Source organism: Carassius carassius, chromosome 31 (genome assembly GCF_963082965.1).
Source record: "Carassius carassius chromosome 31, fCarCar2.1, whole genome shotgun sequence".
Taxonomy (NCBI): Eukaryota; Metazoa; Chordata; class Actinopteri; order Cypriniformes; family Cyprinidae; genus Carassius; species Carassius carassius.
The window spans coordinates 18,958,156-18,978,221 of NC_081785.1; the positions used below are offsets into that span (position 1 = coordinate 18,958,156).

The 20,066-nt window shown below is 37.0% G+C and overlaps 1 protein-coding gene across 1 annotated transcript in view; it reads left to right on the forward strand.

Annotated features, from left to right (window-relative positions):
• The first annotated feature begins 1,612 nt into the window (after window positions 1–1,612).
• Window positions 1,613–20,066, forward strand: part of LOC132111712 (protein Daple-like) — a 58,275-nt gene continuing 39,821 nt past the window's right edge. The window contains exons 1-3 of the mRNA XM_059519270.1: window positions 1,613–2,056; window positions 4,575–4,675; window positions 7,368–7,476. Coding sequence (XP_059375253.1) covers window positions 1,997–2,056; window positions 4,575–4,675; window positions 7,368–7,476 — 270 coding nt within the window. The 5' untranslated portion in view covers window positions 1,613–1,996. The remainder of the gene's footprint in view (window positions 2,057–4,574; window positions 4,676–7,367; window positions 7,477–20,066) is intronic.

Genomic DNA, 20,066 nt, shown 5'->3' on the forward strand with positions numbered 1-20,066 from the left:
GGATAGCAAAACCATTATAAGCACTAAAGACTATCTCTCACGTCATCATAACAATAATTAAAATGTGAAAGATATGTGTCCAGCTTGGATAATGCAGTGTAAATTGAACTTGGTAGACAATGAATGTTTGAAAACATGGATAACAGTGTGTCATACAAATATGAATGTAGAAATAATGGTAAAGGAGAAATGGTACCTGTAACAAATACAACAATAACAAAACTTATTATTAACAAACTATTATTACTTTTTATTACTACTATTATTACTAACAAATCCCCCACAACAAGTCCCTAAAACTAAATACATTTAATTGAATGCCCATATTCAGATCATGCTAATTTCAATTTTCATTATGCTTACTTATATCTTGTATTTTAAACAGTAAAATAGTACATTGTCTGATCTACTCATTAGAATTTAAGTGCCCTATTTCCAAAGTTTTTTCGTAGTTTTTACTGTTTCTGCCAGGCACTGCAAGCTAAAACAAGTGTTGTTGTTGTTTTTTAGTGGGTACATTTAATCTACTATCAGAATATGTTTACAGGGTCAGTGTGGTGCTTTATTAAGGTGTTGATTTTTTTTTTTTGCCGTTACATTTTGGACCTCCAAATTGTATTTATTTATTTTTATTTTTTTGGTTTAAACACACTGCAGTCTATGTTAGAATGAGCTCCCTTTCAGAATGCTTCCATTCTCTATTCTCCTTTTATATCTATATGTTCAATGCTAAATCACATTCAATAAGTTGAAAGCAAGGTATGACTCATTTTAGTAGAATGAGAATCAATAAACTCTATGTTTGCAGTAACCATTGCACCTTGTTGTCTGTTAAAGGACTTGTAGTGTGTTTATGTCTAAACTTTATTAGCCTTGTTTACTCTCCAATTTAGTGATTATTAAAACCGTATAATCAGGTAAAGTTGGACAATTTTCACCAAGTAAACTTAGTGTTTGTGATTGTTATAATATACTGCTCTGTAGAAGACACTGCTCAGTAAGAAGTGTGAGAAAATAGTGATGTGTTTAGTATATGACATTCATGGAAATAAAAATGTGAACATATTTAAACCACTGCTACTTAATACTACTAATTAATAAGTTAACGAGTTTATATGAATGTTTAAATGAGATAAGGAGAACATATAAGTTAGTATACTTTGTTACACAGACTCAAGATTCTGTTAAACAATAATTAACAAATGGCACAGCCTATTTTGGATTCAAAAACGATTGTTAAACCTATAATAATCCTGGAACCAAAATATCATTTATGTTTTCTTTTTTAAAATGTCCTCCGAAAAAAAATCTTGAGGAGCACATGCTTTGACCCAGTTTGTGTAATGTTAGTGCAGCCTGTGTCATTTTAAAGGTAAAGGATTCATAAAAAGCAAGGAAATGTGGCAAACAAAGTCTCGTTTTTCAAAATGTACATAAACATGCGTGTTACCTGCTGAGGGTGCCATCGAGCTGCACCGTTGAGGTCTAGTTGTCCCGACAACAGTTCGGGCTGTTGGTTACGTCATGTTGAATGAAACCCAGTACCTACGAGTCCGTTATTGGTCGATTCACTGCCACGCGCCTGAGATTCCTCGCAGCTGATTGGCTGTTGAGCACGTCAATCTCCTGAGCTGGTCGTGCGGGTACAGGTTGAAAGCTCGGCGACAAAATAGCTCCAGCGGTCGCTGAGAGTAAATGGAGAGAGGTCGAACTTTAGTCGCGCAAGTCCGCGAAGACTGTAGCGTGTTTTATGTATCCTTATCCGTTCACTAGTTGGATTGCAAGTCATTTAAAAGTTTTAAAACTGTTACCTCAAAGGATACATTTTTATCGCCAGAATGGATTTGATTCGCGTCCCTTGCATTGTTCAGCGGCGGACAGTAATGTGGAGTACATAAAGCCGACGCACTTTGTTTTTTTAATTTATTTATTTCTTTAGACGCATTTTCAGTTGCAAACTATTTTAACTCTCTGTTTCAACTATTTTAACCCCAAAATGGATATTACAGTGTCTGAACTCATGTCTAACTTCATGGATTCGCCGCTTGTGGTGTGGGTAAGTAACGTTAAGTCACTAAGACATGGTGGCACCTGCTGTGTTTGTGTTTGCCTTGTGTAGTTTGTTCAGCAGCGGCCAGTGACAGTGCAAACCTGAGGTGGGTTGGGTGTACTAAATGTGGGCTGTATACTTTATGTTTGTATCATACCTAGTGTAAAGTGACTAACGTGTTTTCCATTAAGCAGATGTGTATAAACGTATTAATACCCCAACCGTAATTTTACCTAGTTTTTTAACAGCCTACATTTACCTGAGTGCTTAATTTGTATGCATTTATTTGTTCATTTTATGTTTTTATTCTTTATTTGCCTACTTATGTAAGGTAGTTATGTTTTACAAGTAATAGTTATTGTTAAGTATATATTTTGTTAATAGTTTTCTACAAATGCAATTTAACAAATAAAGTATTGTTTTTTTGTTTGTTTGTTTGTTTGTTTTTCTAAACGAGTCCCAGTTAGATGTGTTTTTAAACCTGTACACACAAGAGCATAACATTACTACTTTATTTTCACTGTACTACTTCTTGAAGAGTTTAATGACACTCAGAGGTGGGTAGAGTACCCAAAAATTGTACTCAAGTAAAAGTAAAAGTACTTCTAGAAATATTTACTCAAGTAAAAGTAAAAGTACTAGTCTTGAATAGTTACTTGAGTAAGAGTAAAAGAGTATCGGATAAAAAATCTACTCAAGTAGTTAGTTACTAGTTACTTTGGGTCATATATACTGAGCCTATTTTTATTTAGATATATAGATAAAATGTATGTAATGTATGTGTGCGTGTATAAATGTATATATTTCATCAGCCTTTACTCCAATTTATGTAATTTATTATAAAACCCTGTCTGTTTACTTAAGTAACAGATATAGGTGTCATACCATAACATATTTTTAATATGACTGACTTTATATTAAATGTGAATTTAACATTGAAAGTTAATGTGATATAAATATTGCTACTAATCTTTCATTGTTCAGAAAGAGAGCAAATAACATTTACATTATTAAAGATAATTTTCACAGACAGTCTAGATTTCAATCACTCTCAGAAACTCCCATTAAAATCACTGAAACTGTTAACACTGTGAAATCAATATTTAATTAAAGATTCGTACAAACATCTGCACTTTGTTGTTTCTGACGAGAGAATTCGCCAGAAAGAGGTATTCAGTCAGTGAGCGAGTGAAGGAAGAACCGGAATTTTAGCGATGACTCATCGGAACACCTCTGATTGGCCAATGCTTTAATAAGCTCAAAAGAATCATGTGTGATTGGTTATAATGCGCAGCGCGGTATAAACGCATCTATCTCTGGCTCAGCGCCAGCAAGCGATAACAGATCTGAATTTAGCAGGTGATTATATGACTTGCTGAACGTACTCACGCCGGTGTGATTGTATTAAAATTAATAAAATCTTAATCGGCTATTTTTTGTCTTTTGGAAGCTGCATTCAACTTGACTCCCCTCTGTTATAAGCCACACACGTACAACAAACTAATGTCACAGTGGTATCGTGTACTGTAATCGAATGTAGCCCAAGTTATTACCTGTTAAACAGTAGACAGCACACGCGATGTTCATCTAATAAGGATCTCCATCGCTAGCAAATAATAACCTTTGCAGATTTCAATTCAGTGCAGTTCCAGCCACGTTTTCAACGCTCTTTCTGTTCTTAAACGTTACAACTCCGAGTGAACCACTTCAGACGCTCAGCGCGTGCGGCAGGGAACTGAACGACTCATTCAAACTGATTCATGAACCAATTCACTCGTTTGCCAATTGGTTTGATCAAGCCTTTGAACAGAATTGACTCAAAAGAATGAATCATTCGCGAAAGGGCATCGCTCATTGCCCAGAGAAAAGTAGACGGCGCGTTTGGAATAAACTGAAGCACCTAACATTTATTGCATTAAGATAAAGTAACGAGAGGAGCGTCGCCCACAGTAACGAAGTAAAAGTACAGATTTTCCCCCAAAAATTTACTCAAGTAAGAGTATAAAGTACCCATCTTTAAATATACTCCGAAAAGTATTCGTTACCCCAAAAAATTACTCAAGTACATGTAACGAAGTAAATGTAACTCATTACTACCCACCTCTGATGACACTTCACATGGTTTGGCGAAACCTGTGAAACTTCCTCTGACCCCCTTACCCTGACCCCTGTGTCCTGTATGGCTGTGCTTTCTTTGGCCACTGTGTTTCTAACTCAGATGTCACCATCTTAACCCAACCCTACCATGTTGACGTGTGCTGTTCCATTAAAGTGTATTACATTGAAAGAAACACAAACACACACATAGTAAGGGGAGGACAGTTATGTTTAGTATTTAAAATTGAGCACAGACTGTTTGACAAACATAGGATATTTAGCATATCCGTGTTTAAAATTTTATGCACTGCAGTTCAGTTCTGAAACAGAAAGCATGCTTGTGCAGCTTTGCGTGCATCCTGTCATAATATTACTACCTTCTTCATTTGATCTATTTATTTATTTATTTATTTTTTTTTTTTTACAGGTCAAGACTTTTGGACCCCTTGGGTCCAGTTCAGAAGACAAGCTCTCCATGTTCATGGATTTAGTGGATGGTGTCTTCCTTCATAAGATAATGACACACATGTGAGTGACAGATGCAGAATTGTGTGTGTGTGACTGTAATCTAGCAGCTGTTACAGGCCTACCTTTTTTCATTAGAAACCACATCCTATCCTTTTCTGCCATACAAGTGTGCAGACACTCAGTCCGAATCTTCACACTCCATCAGTTTTGTTTGTCTTCCATAATTGTTTGTTAATAAAACTTAATGTACTTATGTGTAACATCAGTTTGCAAGAATGCAGTATAAATGTCAGCCATGTTTGACTGAATGTTAATGAAACCTCAGCTAACAGGTGATTAGGCAGTACTGTCGTGTGTGTGTGTCTTACTAATGAACAAGGAAATCTCTTCTTTTGAGAGTGTTTGCATCATGCAAAGTAGCTCACTACACATTTTGACACCTAGAGTTTGTGCATGTAGATTGAGCTTTGTAAAACTACTGTTAGCGACCTTTCAGACCCACTGCTTTTCCCTTTAACCTACTTTTACTCAAGAAGCTTTGCCACCCTCTCTGCCTTAATCAGGGGGTTAACAGCAGACCTCCTCCGACAAAGGAAATATTTTCTATATAAATGGGGGTGGGGGTCACATCCAATGGGAGGATGATACATGTACTACATTCGCTGTCCTCGATAGATTATTGTACCCTGGTGTCATGTTCTTTGTGTGTCATGTCACTTAGGGAGCTGACTGCATCAGTTTCATTCCTGTAGTTGTCTTAAAGTCAACATGAAATGGTGTTTGCAATTGCAACCCATTCTGCTTTCCTAATGTGACACATTTCCTTGTGAAGACTCACTTACTCAGGTATCCAGTGTGTTTCCACTGAACCATTACAAATGAGTAGAGATGTGGAATGTTGAGGGCAATGTACCCACGGCTTCTTTCTCTTCACCCACATCCATTTTTTATGTGCCCACACCCATATGCCGGTAGCAAACCGGTAGCCTTAACAGTATTTTTGTGCACCAAGTATCCGGTAAACATCATGAATGTTAGTTAATTAGCTCATATGCTACCGCATCTCATCTGGCAGATGTCCTCTGCATGCACCTATTGGTCTTTCCTCAACTTTTACTGCAAAATCATAGTTTTTTTTACCATTCATTGTCAGTTGCAATATCTATGCTCGTAAAATAGCACACAAAGTGAAACTCAATACAGTGTTCTTGGCTTCAGGCAATAGAAAACCGTTGAGCCACACAGCAGAGGAAAAAAGAAAACTGACCTTTTAAGGTTCTTTCACTTGCAAGCGGGAATTTGTGGGCCAAGCTGGCAGAATTTGCTGCCATTCCAACAAAACAAATGTAAATGAGGAACACACAAAGAAGACCAGGACCCACTCAGTGGCTCCAACCTTTACATCCATTGATCCAGTCTACGGATATGATTGTCAAAATAACTTGAAATTGTTTTGTTGATGTAAAGGATATAGTTAATTCTGAACAAAGATTTGTTTGTTATTCAAGAAAAAAAATCGGTATGTAAATTAATGCAATGAATTTGAGGAAGATTTTATATACACAACATTTGAAGATCAGGTCACTGTGCATTAAAATTGTAAAATTATTGATGTTCAAAACTATGCATCTTATAAATAAAGTTAATGACAGATCATTCATCAAAATGCTTTTTTTTTTCAGATAACATTAGAAACATTCCTAGACATTAGGATGTAAATATGGGTTCGAATATTAGAATAAATGAACAAAAAATAAAGTTTTAATGTTTATCTGTAAAAATAATTAGAGAGAGATTGTATTTGGAAAGAAGAATGAGTGATTCCAAGTGTAGCCAAGTGGAATAATTCATGATATATTAAATAAAAGAAAGCCAAGAAATTCAGCACACGACTTTCTGAATTTTTAATCAGATAAAACATATGAACAAATATATGTATTACTTAAATAATGTAATTAAAAATGAATAATAATACAGATAAGTTTATTAAAGTGATGGATAATGATTATTTGTAGTGTAGTCTTGAGCCCCTTTCACAATGCAAGTCGGACCCGGCAAATTGCCGGAACATTGCCGGGTCGCCTTCTGTGTGAAAGCAAACACGTCCCGGGATTGATTCCGGCATTGAACCCAGGTCGAGGACCTAGTAACATTGCCGGGTTCAACCCGGGACGAGCGCTGTGTGAACAAAAGCCAGATCTAATGCCGTGTCGAAGTGATGACGCGCGTTATCGCGTGACTCTTTTACTGGCTGTTTTGAAGGAAGATCAACGTTCGCGATGAAAAAATATATGCAAACTGTAATGAAGCAGAGATCAGTTAGTTCCTCACTTTCCGCGCTGACGTCGAGATCGTTCGCTTGCTTCAGTGAAAGTATAACGTGCCTAACGTTTTCGACTCGTACATTACACGTCACGCCCTGATCTTTACGGGTTGTGGGGGAAAGCACGCACATATCCCGGGTAATCACTGGCAGTGTGAAAGTGCAAAATCTAGCGACCCGGGAACAATTGCCAGAATACTTTACCTGTGTATTTGCCGGAATGGCAGTGTGAAAGGGGCTTTAAAGTGGGTTGTTTGAATGTCTAAACAACTGGTTTTTAGGAAATCATGCATAATTATGTTCACCAAACTAATCGACCTCACTAATTAACTAGGTTGTTGAATGATAGTCAAACATCATGCCAAGCCTTGTTAAAAAATGTGCTTATGTGAGATTTTCAAATGTACTCGTGTTGCTCTTGGTCCACAGAGACCCAAGCCCCATGAATCAGCGAGTCAACAAACAAGTCAACAATGATGTCAACCTGAGAATACAGAACCTCAACACTGTCATCCGACACATTAAAAACTACTATCAGGTAAGATCTCTTCCTCCATGTAGTGGGAAAAGTACTTCCTGACCACTAGTAGGCTTTTGTTTTTTGTTTTTTAAAGAACGCGTCGTGTATGTGTGTGTGATTGTGTTTGATGCCAGACAGCAGCTGGTCTCTGCAGACACAAGGTGGTGATTCTAGTGTCGTGGGGATTAAACCTGTCTGCAGATGTGACTGAAATTGTGGGTAGCTGGGTGCCTTATTGTTTTTATCTTAATAGAGGAGTTTCTGTTACGTCAAGCCTGTTTAAACTTCTGATTTTAGTTATTATGTGAAGGCAGCCAGTTAGGGATGTGAAAAATGTATATATTTTCAAAATCAGCCAGTTGGTGGGTTATCTGTATGACTGGTTTTGCTGGTTTAGCCTCATATCTGCCAGCCACCAATCAGAGACCTCTTTAACTAATCAGTTAGTTGTTTAACTGGTTGACCCTCCTGGCTTATCCATATGGCACATGTATGCATAATGTTATTAGTTATAATTTGGAAAAAATCCACAAATAAAAAAATAAATATTGGAGATATATATATATAATATTGTTAGTATTATTATTATTATTTTTTTACATTTATATAACTTTTGCCATCATCCAAAGCCCAAATTATAAAATATAACTTATTGTGTATAAAAAGTAATTTAACATTTTTAAATGTTATAGCTGGCAAACTTCATAATGAATATCCAGTTTCTTACTGTACATTACAATGTTGTGATTCATAAATTAACTAATGGCACAAATCTGTTTATCTTAGTAGTATTTTAATTTAATAGTGTTTTATTTTGAATGTATTAGACAAAATACTGAAGAATTGTAATATTAGCCATTTAATGAGCATAACATAAAAATAATTATTGGCTTATTTGTATCTACAAGATTTTAATATCAGATTTTAAAAACCTTATATACCATACTCATGTGTTTTGGGAACACATTTTTGGAAAGTATTTTATATGGATCTTCATAGGGATAAAATAGAAGTGAGAATGGTTGGCAAGACCTGAGTTGAAGGTGGTCTATAAGAGGCTGAAAGTTTTTACGAGAGACTGTAGTTATAATGATAGTAATTATTGTAATTGTAATTAAGAAAACAGGGAGACATGAAACAAGGTCTTTCTCAACACTATGTTAGAGAAAATGTAGCACTGACTCATCATTTCTGGTCTCACAGAAAACAGTTCTCACTCAAAATTACTGCTGAAAGGAGGCTTTTATGTTGTTGCTTTTGGGAGTTGAAATCTTCTGATTGGTTTGGTCGGTTCTGGGCAGTGTCCCGCCATCTGAGTAAGTGTTTGCCACATCTGAGCCCCTTTTCTCTTCGCAGAGCATCTCGGAAGCATTCCTACTCAGACCTCACTGCTTTCCATTCCAACGTAGAAAAAAAGGGCTGATTTTTGTTTGTTTGTCATTTGATTGGAATTGTCTGGGTTTTCTACTCTTGTTTGCAAATTAAAATATATTATTTCTGAAGAATGTTCTTTCTTCCAAACACATTCAACCAAATACTCTGTACTGGGGGTAAAAGTTTAATGTTGAATCCTAACCAAACGTGACGCAAAATGTTGCACAGCAGTTATGTGTGGAAAAATGACACAATGAGAAAATATTTGATGTTTGATTTGAAAGTGAAAAAAGTGAAAGTGACGTGTAGCCAAATATGGTGTGACTCTCTAAGCATTAGGCCATGACTGCCCCTACTTTCCTTAGAGATTTCTTAAAAAACTGCCCAAATCAAAAACCAAGTAATCAGCAAAATGGTCTTTTGCTTGTCATGACTTGTTAGGATACATGGACACTTTTATTGCTTATGACTTTGTCATGTTAACTATTGTTATGACACTAAATATTGGGGGAATATTGAGGGGGACATCTATGATGGTCATAGTCCTGTATTTTTGCCCTGCCCTACTTTTGCCATCCACCAGGTCTCTTTTTTGTCCCGTTTAAATGAACACTCTGCAGAAGGCACTAGGCAGCTGAGATATTAAAATAACCTCTTACTGATTAGTGTTATTATGTTTTATGCAAGATTTTGGCAGAGTGTCAGAATCACACAGAAATCACACACACAGTGCACATTCCTCCAGTGATGGAAGGCCCCCTTAACCACATATTTGGCTTGGATGGAGCTCGTTTTTTATGGGTCACCCAATGGGCTCAGTAATGAGTAGCTGAGAGGTTTGTGTTCATACAGAAGTGCCCTCACCTTGGCATAAAAAGTACTTTGACTAGACTTTAAATAGAAGAGGGGATGTCTGTCAGATATCAGCCAGGTAAAACTCTTATTAATTAATATTCTCTGCACTGAGGGGAAAAAAACTCATTTTGGGTTGTTTGTGGTGTTTGAAACTGGCCAGCAGTCTCAATTTCCTCATGTGGCTTGTCCAAGACACTCAAAGTGCTCAGTCTCAACCTTAGAGAAACTGTCCTATGTGACACCAGAAATGGACCTCAGAAAGACAGCATTTGAGCATCTGATGTGGGTGAGCGTTTTGGTGAACAGAACCAGATGTGTTGTTTTATCCCATGTTAATCGCTCCCCCTGAGAGACCCACATATGGGGGTCTAGATGGGGGAAGGGTTACTGTAATGTGAGAACTGAAAGCCTCGAGATCCCCTGAAATGCAGTCCTAAAGGCATCAGGCAAAGGAAATGCTTTTCCTATGCATTACCTTTCTCGCTTTAAATTAGGCCTGTTTGTTTTCTTCTAATGCTTTAGCGGTTATTAACTTTTTGGTTAACATCTTCTAACTTACATCGTTCTAAGCTCTAGTGGTCCCTCACAGATAACCTGGGCCCCAAGTACATAACACACTGATACAAAAAAATGAATCAGGTGATTTATTCAATTACTATTGAAGCTTGATAATTGAATAAATTACAGACAGTAGACTGATGCAAACCATAACACTGAGTCACCTGATTAATTTTTTTTATCAGTGTGTTATGTACTTGGGAAATATAAGGTTACTAAATTGCTCAATAAGGAAATTTTCTTTAAGGTTTCTTTAAAAAGAGAACAATTTTTGTATTATATTACAGAATTTATTTTTGTAATGTTTAAATAACAAAAAATGCACACATAAATTAAAATGAAAAATAATTAAACGGCAGTGTGATGAATTTGATGTCAGTTGAAGTTGAGACTTGCTGTACTCCTAGCAGTACTATCTTCACAAGTAATATGCATCTTTTTATCAACACATTTGCATTCACACGCAATATAGCATCACTTATACGTCTGCTATGAAAATGTGTTGCCTTGTTTGACACATAATTGAAATGTTATATTTTTCTGATAATCAAAACAACTTACAAACAATAGAAGGTGTGGAAGTTTTAATGCATCAAATGGAGTCAAAAAGGTAATGATTGCTTCCAAACACATTTTCGCAAATACTTCTGCACTTGTTAACATGGTTGGGAGTGAATTTCTGCCACATTGTTTTTTTTTTATTTTATTTTTTTTTATGTTACCTGTGATGTCATCATTAAAATCATTTTAGAAAACCATCAATGAGATGATACCAACACTAATCGAACTGTTGAATATCAATAATCAATGCCACATATCTATACTTTTATATAATCACAACCAATATTAGTGACAGTATACCATTCATGAATAGAACTAATCAATTTGTTGTCTTCCTCGTTCCATCAGTTTGGATTGGTTTGGAGAAATAACTGAAGCATTCTATTTGCGATCACAGAGATCTGAGATGAAATGACATTCTTTCTTTTTACACATTGCTTTCTCTCAGCCATAAACTACATTGTGTCTGAGTGTCAACAGTGGTCTCAGCCACTGTGAACAGAAAGGGCCCAGAAGGTCAGTGAGATAAGCAGATGGCCGTGGACTGTTTTTTTATGCTCGTTTGAGCAAGTCGAACAATGTCATATATTTCTAAAAGGATCTATAAACTAGAAAATGGTTGTTGACATGAGGGGTAAAATAACACATTTTCTGAGCATGTTTATGTGGCAGCAGCACAGGAAGTTAGTGTGATAAAGAAAGATGCATATGATTTTAGTGATTAATTAGTGGTGTTTGCTAAGGCAAGTCTTGCTATTACTACTGCTAGTACTGTTTCAGCACCCCCAAGCCTAAGTATTAAAGTGTTGTTCCACCCTGTTTGTGCTACGAACATGAATTATAGTTAAATTAATGAGGCTTATTGAGTAGAGTTGTGCTTACTTTGCTTATCCCTGATACTTTTGATTTTTTGCCTTGTGACCAATAAAATTTGCAGCCAAAACCCTTAGACTATTGAATGAAATAGGAGCCAGGGCAGAACCAGTTGGATTCAAGAATGGGGAGTAGGAAGTTTTCCAAGCAATATGAATACCAGTGTGATTTTTTTCAAATGAAAAAATCTTCTTGACTGTTTTTGTAGTCACACGACTGCTGCTTCTAAGTCAGTGGAAATGCAGGTTCACTTTTAAATCACCCTAACCAGGAAATGGCACTTAGTACTATTTTGGTGGAAAAACTGTGTCAGAACATTTTAGCAATAGATTAACAAGTCCCTGGCAACCACCCAACACACTCAGGCACTGCGGCGCCAAGTTTTGCACAAGTTGGTGTAACTCATTTATCTGAGAAGCAGTATTGTTAACCAGATCTGACAAGATTGTGGGAATAATTAAAGATGGTCTTAATTGGTGGTCTTTGGATAAACGTATAGGCATGTGATCACTTCTGGTGTTTCTGGTGCATGGACTATTGCAAAATGTAGATCAAAATGTCTGGAAAGAAAAAGTCATCCTCTTAAGTCTGGAACCCACAGATCAATGATAGGCACTGGAAGGTTCCTAATGACTTGTGATCTGGATTAAAGTAAATATTTGCACATGAGACGAATGTCTGTCTCATGTTTGGTTATGAAAGATATTCCAGATTACACCCTTCCAGTGCTGAATGCCAAAATGATACATTCTCCCAGCTTAGCCTAGATTTAGATTTAAGCCTGAACCTCGAGAACAGATTTACTCCAGTTTTATCAAGGAATTGAGAATGTATAATAATCCGCCAGGCTGCAAAATGGGGTACACAGTCCCAGTGTCATCTCTCACTGTCAGCCCCACACATCTCCCCTCACCCAATTTATTAGCTCTAAAATGACTCCGTGTTTGCTAACCAGAAAGTGTCCCACCACAGAGATCAGGGCTACAGACAGTGGGAACAATGGGCCTCTGGGGGAGGGGAGGGGTAGTATGTTGGTTCCTCCCTGCCTATTGTCTGGAGAGCAAGTCGTTGTGAGCATGAGCTCCTGTAAGCCGACTCTTCTCAGAGTAGGAACATGAGATATGTGGCCTTGTCGGGCCCTTGATCTGCCCAGAGCCCATGGATAATGAACCGCAGCAGACGTGCAACAACACGTAACATCATGTTAGGACATCCAACCAAAGCTGTTTTGTGAGTTTGTATGTAATTGCCCTCAATATGGTTCATTTGAAAATGTGTTTGTCTCAGACAATGTTGTGCCAACTGTTCTCAATTAGATTTGACTTCGCCAGCTCTTTTGAGGGTTGCCCTCTTCACCAGCTAGCCTGACAGTCTGAGCATTCCCCACTGATCTTTAAGTGGCTGAGTTCCTCAGTTCCACATACAAAATTGTAAAAGCAAAACCCCTTCTTCACTGTTGCCACATGTACAAAATCCACCGTTTGATTCTGTTCGCTGTTGTAGCTATCTCAGAGGATGTGGTTAAGACTCATTTGTAGATTAACCCTCACGGAAGCCCTGTAAACGAGGACAGTCGTGCGTTGAGTTGGCGTCCCTCACACGCTTGGCGGGTTTTTACAGGTTTCTCTTCACCACGGCTCTGAAAGAAGGGAGGTGTCTCTTTGAGCTAGCCTGCTAGCTCTTTGTTGTACTGTTTGCTCACGTACAGTGGCCGTTCCCTGAGGTGTACAATTTCCCTTTAATTTCAGCATGATATGCTTCACTTCAGAATTTTACGCAGACACACACACTCTCAGAATAAAAGGTACAAAAGCTGTCAATGGAGCAGTGCTTTTTCAAAAGGCGCACCTTTGTACCTAAACAGTCCATATTGGGACCTTATATTAGTACCCAAAAGGTACAAAAGTGTACATTTTGAAAAGGTACTGCCTCAGTGACAGCTTTTGTACCTTTTTTTCTGAGAGTGCATGAACGCACACTGTTCCTTGTTCATTACCTTTATAAGGCATATGCTTGTCGCCGAACACAGGAAACCCCCTCCAGAGACCTGCTGCTGTGGGAAACCCAAAAAATAAACACCTGGACTGTTTAAAGCTTTTTCTTTTTTTCATTCATTTACTCTCATACCCTCTTTGTCCCATATTCTCTGCCTCACTCTTTCTCATCTCTGCCGGCACTGAACAGTTACAAGATACAAAGTACAGACTTTGTCTACACAAAAGTGACAGTCACTAGTCTAATTGCTTGCCCATGGATTTCCAAGCTTGTAGAGAGGATAATTTGCAACAGCAGACATTGGCACACTATGTTTTCAAGTGTTTAGTGAGATCATAAGTTCACTCACTGTCCAAAAGAATGCAGACTAGGCTCAGGAAAGTAAAATCCTAATGAGGCAACCCAGACAAATAGTCCCGGTTATGCTCCCTTCAAGTCCTGGGAATTTCCTGCTAAGGTTTTTCTTTTTTTTTCTTTTTTTTTAGTCATTTGTATTTTTAGTGCTAGTGCAAAAAAAAAATGTGCAGAGCAAAGGATGTATATTACACTGTGTTCTGACCAGGTGTGACGCAACAAGATTCTGGCAACAAGTATGTTTGTCCAGGAAATGTAGTTAGTTATATGTTGCCTTATAACCTGGCTAAATGAGTAGTATTTTCTTGGAATTTCTCTGATTGCACAGAAAAGATCATTATTCTGTCGAGACAACGACCCTTAGATTTGAACCATACTTTTTTGTTGCTGATACACATTATTTGTCATCATCCGATTGTTGTTTATGGACCTAGTACTCGTTTTCTATAATGCTTTTTTTGCATAAATGAGGTCATGGCTGAGCCTGTATAGTTTTAAGGGAGATCTGTGTGTCTGTTTCTCTATTGTTGGTCCTTTTTCTTTGCTCAAGATAACTCTAGACTGAACGTTTCCCTATTTATTAGCTGCCATATGGAGCAGTTCTAGCCTTCAATGTGTCTTTGATGGACATCTGTTGCTCCCAAATGTGACACATGTAGCAAACATCTCCTCTGTGGGCCTCTGGTCAAAGATCAAGCTGTTTTTAAAAGGTAATGACTGAAGGCCCCCTAACCAAGATCCTCTTGGTCAAGCCAAGAATCTCTTTCTCCACCGCTGGGTTGTATTGTTTGTCTAGGCTTCTTGGAGACCGAGATCTCAGCATCTGAACATCTACACAGATTTGGTCAAGCTGCTTTGGTGGTCACTCTATCTCTTTGGGATGGGACAGAAGTGGGAGGAGGTTCCACTAGGCTGCTTTTATTTAATGGAGAATTGGGGGAAAAAGGGGTGGTGGTGTGGCACTGTAGGTCAATTTGAGTCACCAGGGAGTCTGGAATGCCTCTCTCTCCCCCTTCTGTCCTTGCTGCTGCCCTTAGAGTCAATAGGAAGTGAAAGCTGGTGCATAATAGGGGAGTGCAGCGGAGCCAGTATTTGTATCTGTATTTGTATCTGTATCAATCACAAAACTATTCGGATCTGTATCTGTTTTCAGATAAAACCGGAAGTAGGTGGGGCTTGAGCCAGAACTTCCCACAGTATTTGATTTATGGTTTTGATTTACGGTTTATCTTTTTTTCATAGTTATTACTGAACAAATATGCAGTGTTTAACTAAAATATTATTATTATTATTTTATGATTATAACATTTAGCCTATTTAATGAGTATCTAAAAGTATCTTTTAACAGTCATAATGCAATAGCGCTGTGCTTATTCATTCGTGTATCATACCGTAGCCTATAAGGTTTAAATAGAACAAATAGTAGAACGTGTATGATGTAATATTTTAGGTAATATCAGCCCTACTCTTGCCAAGCTCTGATTTCGGAGAGATGTACCGTGTGGCAACAGCAATGCGGTGTTTGCTTTGCGCTCTTTTCATTCATAAAGTTTACGTTCATTGACTTCACACACTTATTGAGTGAATTCAAAGGTTTGTGTAAAATATTGCAGTGATCCCCTGGCTCACCTGTGAATTAGTAAATACCAGACTGTGCTGCAGCCTCAGCCGAATATTCGGGCAGAATTATACGTTATCCGTTATTAATTTTTGAAGCCATTATTCGTGCCTTTCCAAATAAGGTATTCGGCTTCGGGCACACCCCTGCATGCATACAGATGCATACATTTCTAAGCCACTTGTGTTTTGTACAAGAATTTAGGGGTTTTTTGAGCTTAAAAAGTTACTTCTACAACTTCTGGAGTACATCATGTATACCTTATGCTTTGCTGTTCTTTGTGATCTTACAGAGCTTTATGGAGGTATCACAAAGGCGGTAAGATTTCTGATAACATGAAGTGGCGACATGACCTCTGTGTCACGTGACAGCAGTGCTCACCTGGGCTCTTTGTGTTGGGTTTGCTCACTTGTTAGCAGCTGATATTTATACTTTATGCTCTTCTGTTTGGACACTAGTTGACGTCTTGGTCTTTATGTGGTTTCCAGCTTTTATGACTCCCCATATTCTTACAATAGACATTTGAATGGTGACTCAAATTGCAAATCCTACATCAGAAACAATGTGACTGGCGATGTCATCTATATTGTGTTGGAGTGGAAAAAAAAAGAAGAACCAAAGGTTCAGTTCTAAACATGAAGGACAACAGAATTCCTTTGAAATATTTTTTAGACGGATGCACAAAATATTGGTTATTGGCAAATGTTAAATGAATAAAAAAAATGAAACTTTACAAGCAAAAATGAGTAATTTTAAATTTCAATTTAGGCATCACAACATTATAATATACTGAATAAATATGAATATTATTTTTGAAATTCGCTAAAGATTACATTTAACACTATATTATAAAATTTGGCATGAAATGAAAATTCAACTTATCTTTTTGTAGATGCTTATTATAAATCTTATTGTTAATGATTCATCCATGTATATCATTAATTTTAGGGATGTAATGATTCACTCAACTCACGATTCGATTCACGATTTAGATTTTTAACAAGACAAATTATAAATTAAATGTTTTCTTTTATTATTGCTTCAACAATGCTGCACATTTCTTTGTGAAATTTAAATATAACACTATATTATATGTAGTATATATATATATATATTTTATATATATATATATTATATATTATTATAAGTATTAGTTACCCCCAAAACTTACTCAAGTAAATGTAACGAAGTAAATGTAACTCGTTACTAACCACCTCTGATACACACTAGTATATAACATACTAATATAGCACTTGTATATCATTGCTCTTTTGTTGTTTTTGATTGCTTCTATTGTCCTCATCTGTAAGTCGCTTTGGATAAAAGTTTCTGCTAAATGCCAAAATTTAAATACAATGTAAATGTAAATAACAATACTAAATCGAAATTTTAAAACAAGCCCCAAATCAAATAAATAACACGAATAAAAGAAAACTCTTCATATAAACAAAATAAGGCTTTGTCTGTGCTCTTTCCATTTAAAATTAGAGCCAACCAATGCATTGTAATCATGATCCAAACAAAGATGCTGCATAAATGCAACATGAGCAGTTTTTATCTAAATTATTAATTAAATTTGAAGAAAAAACAGAATGGTTTGACTTCAGTTTTGTGAAACCATACATAAAAAATATCTGCATGAATCTGAAACAGCAGACGAGCTGAACGAGACACAGATTCAATCTCTACCAGCAGGTGGCACTTAAAGCGTTTCCTTGGTTTCTGCTGTAAACAAAGCAGCGCTGCACTTATGAACTTTAATATGCATTATACAGGGGCAAGATGAAAAAAAAAATACCATCTAAACTTTTCTTAAGACAGTAAGTTCCCCTCAGACATGCTTCATATAAACTCCTATCCCTAAATGAATCGTGATTTGTTTATCACCTCAAACGATTTGAATCGTCACATATTTGATTCGATTTTCAACCGGTTTGCACTTAATAGTTACATTCCTACTTGTAATGTTTAATAAAAATGTTATAACTCGATCTTTTGGTGGAAATGAGACTTCTCTCTCTAGTAATGTATGTTTTGACAACAATAAATCTGTAATATCAGCTCATAACCATATGATACCATGTTGTGTATCCTATCTCTTGCATTGTAGTTGTTTCTTGGGCTTAAAACTATTTTGCATCAGTATACTTAGATTTTTTTTGGCTCTACATAGTATTTTTGAGCTTTTGAAAACACACCATTCTGACAATATAAAGAACTTTGTAGGTTCTGATGTTGTCTTCTGTGTTTGGACAGGAACTCTGTGGACTGGGCTTATTTTAAATCTGGCTACCATGTGGGTGTGTGAGTGTTGATGTACAGAACTGTAGTCAGCGTGTGAATATAGAACACCAGGTCACTGAGAAGAGACAGAAATTGGGCCACACGTTTGGTGAAATTGACCTTTACTTTCAATAACACAAACAGGCATAAACTGACATAGACACTTTCTATATGAGAGTGTTCACCACAGCCCAAGGTGAGCATGTGGCATGACTTGGTCTGGTGAATTATATAATTTGTATTAATATTTTAAGACATTTTAAATAATTTAACAATGGATTAAAAATAAATGTGTACAATAAACATACTTTAGATGACAAAGTATTTTTCACAAATAAATAAATATTGAAGAAAAATAATTAAAATGGAAATAAACACTGTAACTAACAGGGCACTCAGTATTCTGGGAAGTTTGTGTGCATTAAAGCATTCAATTCACATGGGCCGACCGTCACACAGAGAACACACACTCATGCTGGATAAAAATGCACACTTCACAAGATCTCACAGCTGGATTCGACTAAGTTTGGAAGGTTTGTGAAATTAAATGTTCATTAGCCAATCAAAGATTTGTTTATGATATAAATGCATATTTGCTTAATGCTGATGGCAAACGAGAAAATATTATAATGTTTGCTTTTCTATTACTAATGAAAGCAATTGTAAACGAGAGAGAGTGTGAGCACTGTGTGCACTCAGAATAAATAAATTGCACCGTCAAAATAAAAGTCCGGTGTGCTGTCAAAATGCGCACCTTGAACATATCGGCCAAGCAGAAAAATGTATCAGCCAATGTCGATATTTTAAAAATGCCAAATATCGGCCAATATATCGGCCTTGGCAATGTATCGATCAACCGCTTATGTTTGCATTGTGATAAACATGAACGGTCATTTTGCTCTGAATTTCTACACATCATTCCAAGTATTTCCTTGAATCTGTGATCCAAAATAACATCCTCACAGGGAGCAAGTACATACTCCATGACCCTGACCTGTTTATTCCAGTGAGGACTGAACTTTCTGAGACCATTTTGGTTTCTGGTGTTGCCTAATTCAGCAAACGAGAATCTGTTGATGAAGCTGGATGTTTTATGAGGCACTAGGAGATTTGCTGCTCCACAGAAGTCTGGGAGAAGTGTGTCGATGCCAGAGCTCCATCACTGCTGTGTTATTGATTATTACCACTGGAGAGGAGTCCATCCTTTCATCTCAGATGAAGAGCTCTCATTATCTTCTTTTTTGTGATAAATTTTTTTTTTATTGGTTTTTCCATTTAGGAAAACAAAAACAAAACAAACAACAACGAAGCAACTGAAGAAACAGATGTAGCTAGCATCAATTTAACAGTAATAGCAAGATTAACCGAGAAATTGACATGGTAGTGTAGCATAACAGATAAATAAATAAATACGTAACAATGGCAAAACTACCAAGCATATGAAATCAAATAGACCGAGTATATCCAAGGAATACCACATATCCCCCCCATCCCCCAACCCCCCACCCAACAGGACCCCAAGAGAGAAAAAAAGATGACTACAATAAAGATTTTAGCGTAGAGATGGTATCATCCCAACATGAGATGTTTTCAGGTTTGGCCAAGTGCAAGTTTGCTGCCCAACGTTCCATAATGGTGATATCCTTGTAATCTAGCAGCCATTTGTTTAAGGATAATAAATGAGGGGGTTTCCATCTACCTGCTATCAGCCTTTTAGCCGCAGTAAGACCAGCCAAAAAATGGCGTTTGGATTTAGCAGGTAGGTTCAAACCCGAAGAGTCATTCAATAATAAGAGAGTAGGCGAGTAAGGAATCTCCTGAGACAATAATGTGGACAATACACTACAAACATTTTTCTAGAAAGCCACAACACCTGGGCACTCCCACACCATAGGAAAAAAAGTGCCCAAACTCTTTTGCAAGCACAGAGTACAATTAGGAGAGGGCAAAGCTTTAAATCTGAACAAACTGCGGGGAGTGTAATATGACCTGTATATAAAGTTGTAATGAATCATTCGGTGGTTTGGGTTTCTGGAAGAGAAAGACAAATTTTGCCAAATCAAGTGCCAGTCCAGATTATTATTATCAGATGGCAAATCCTGCTTCCAAACTCTATCCAGAGAGAATGGTTTGTCTG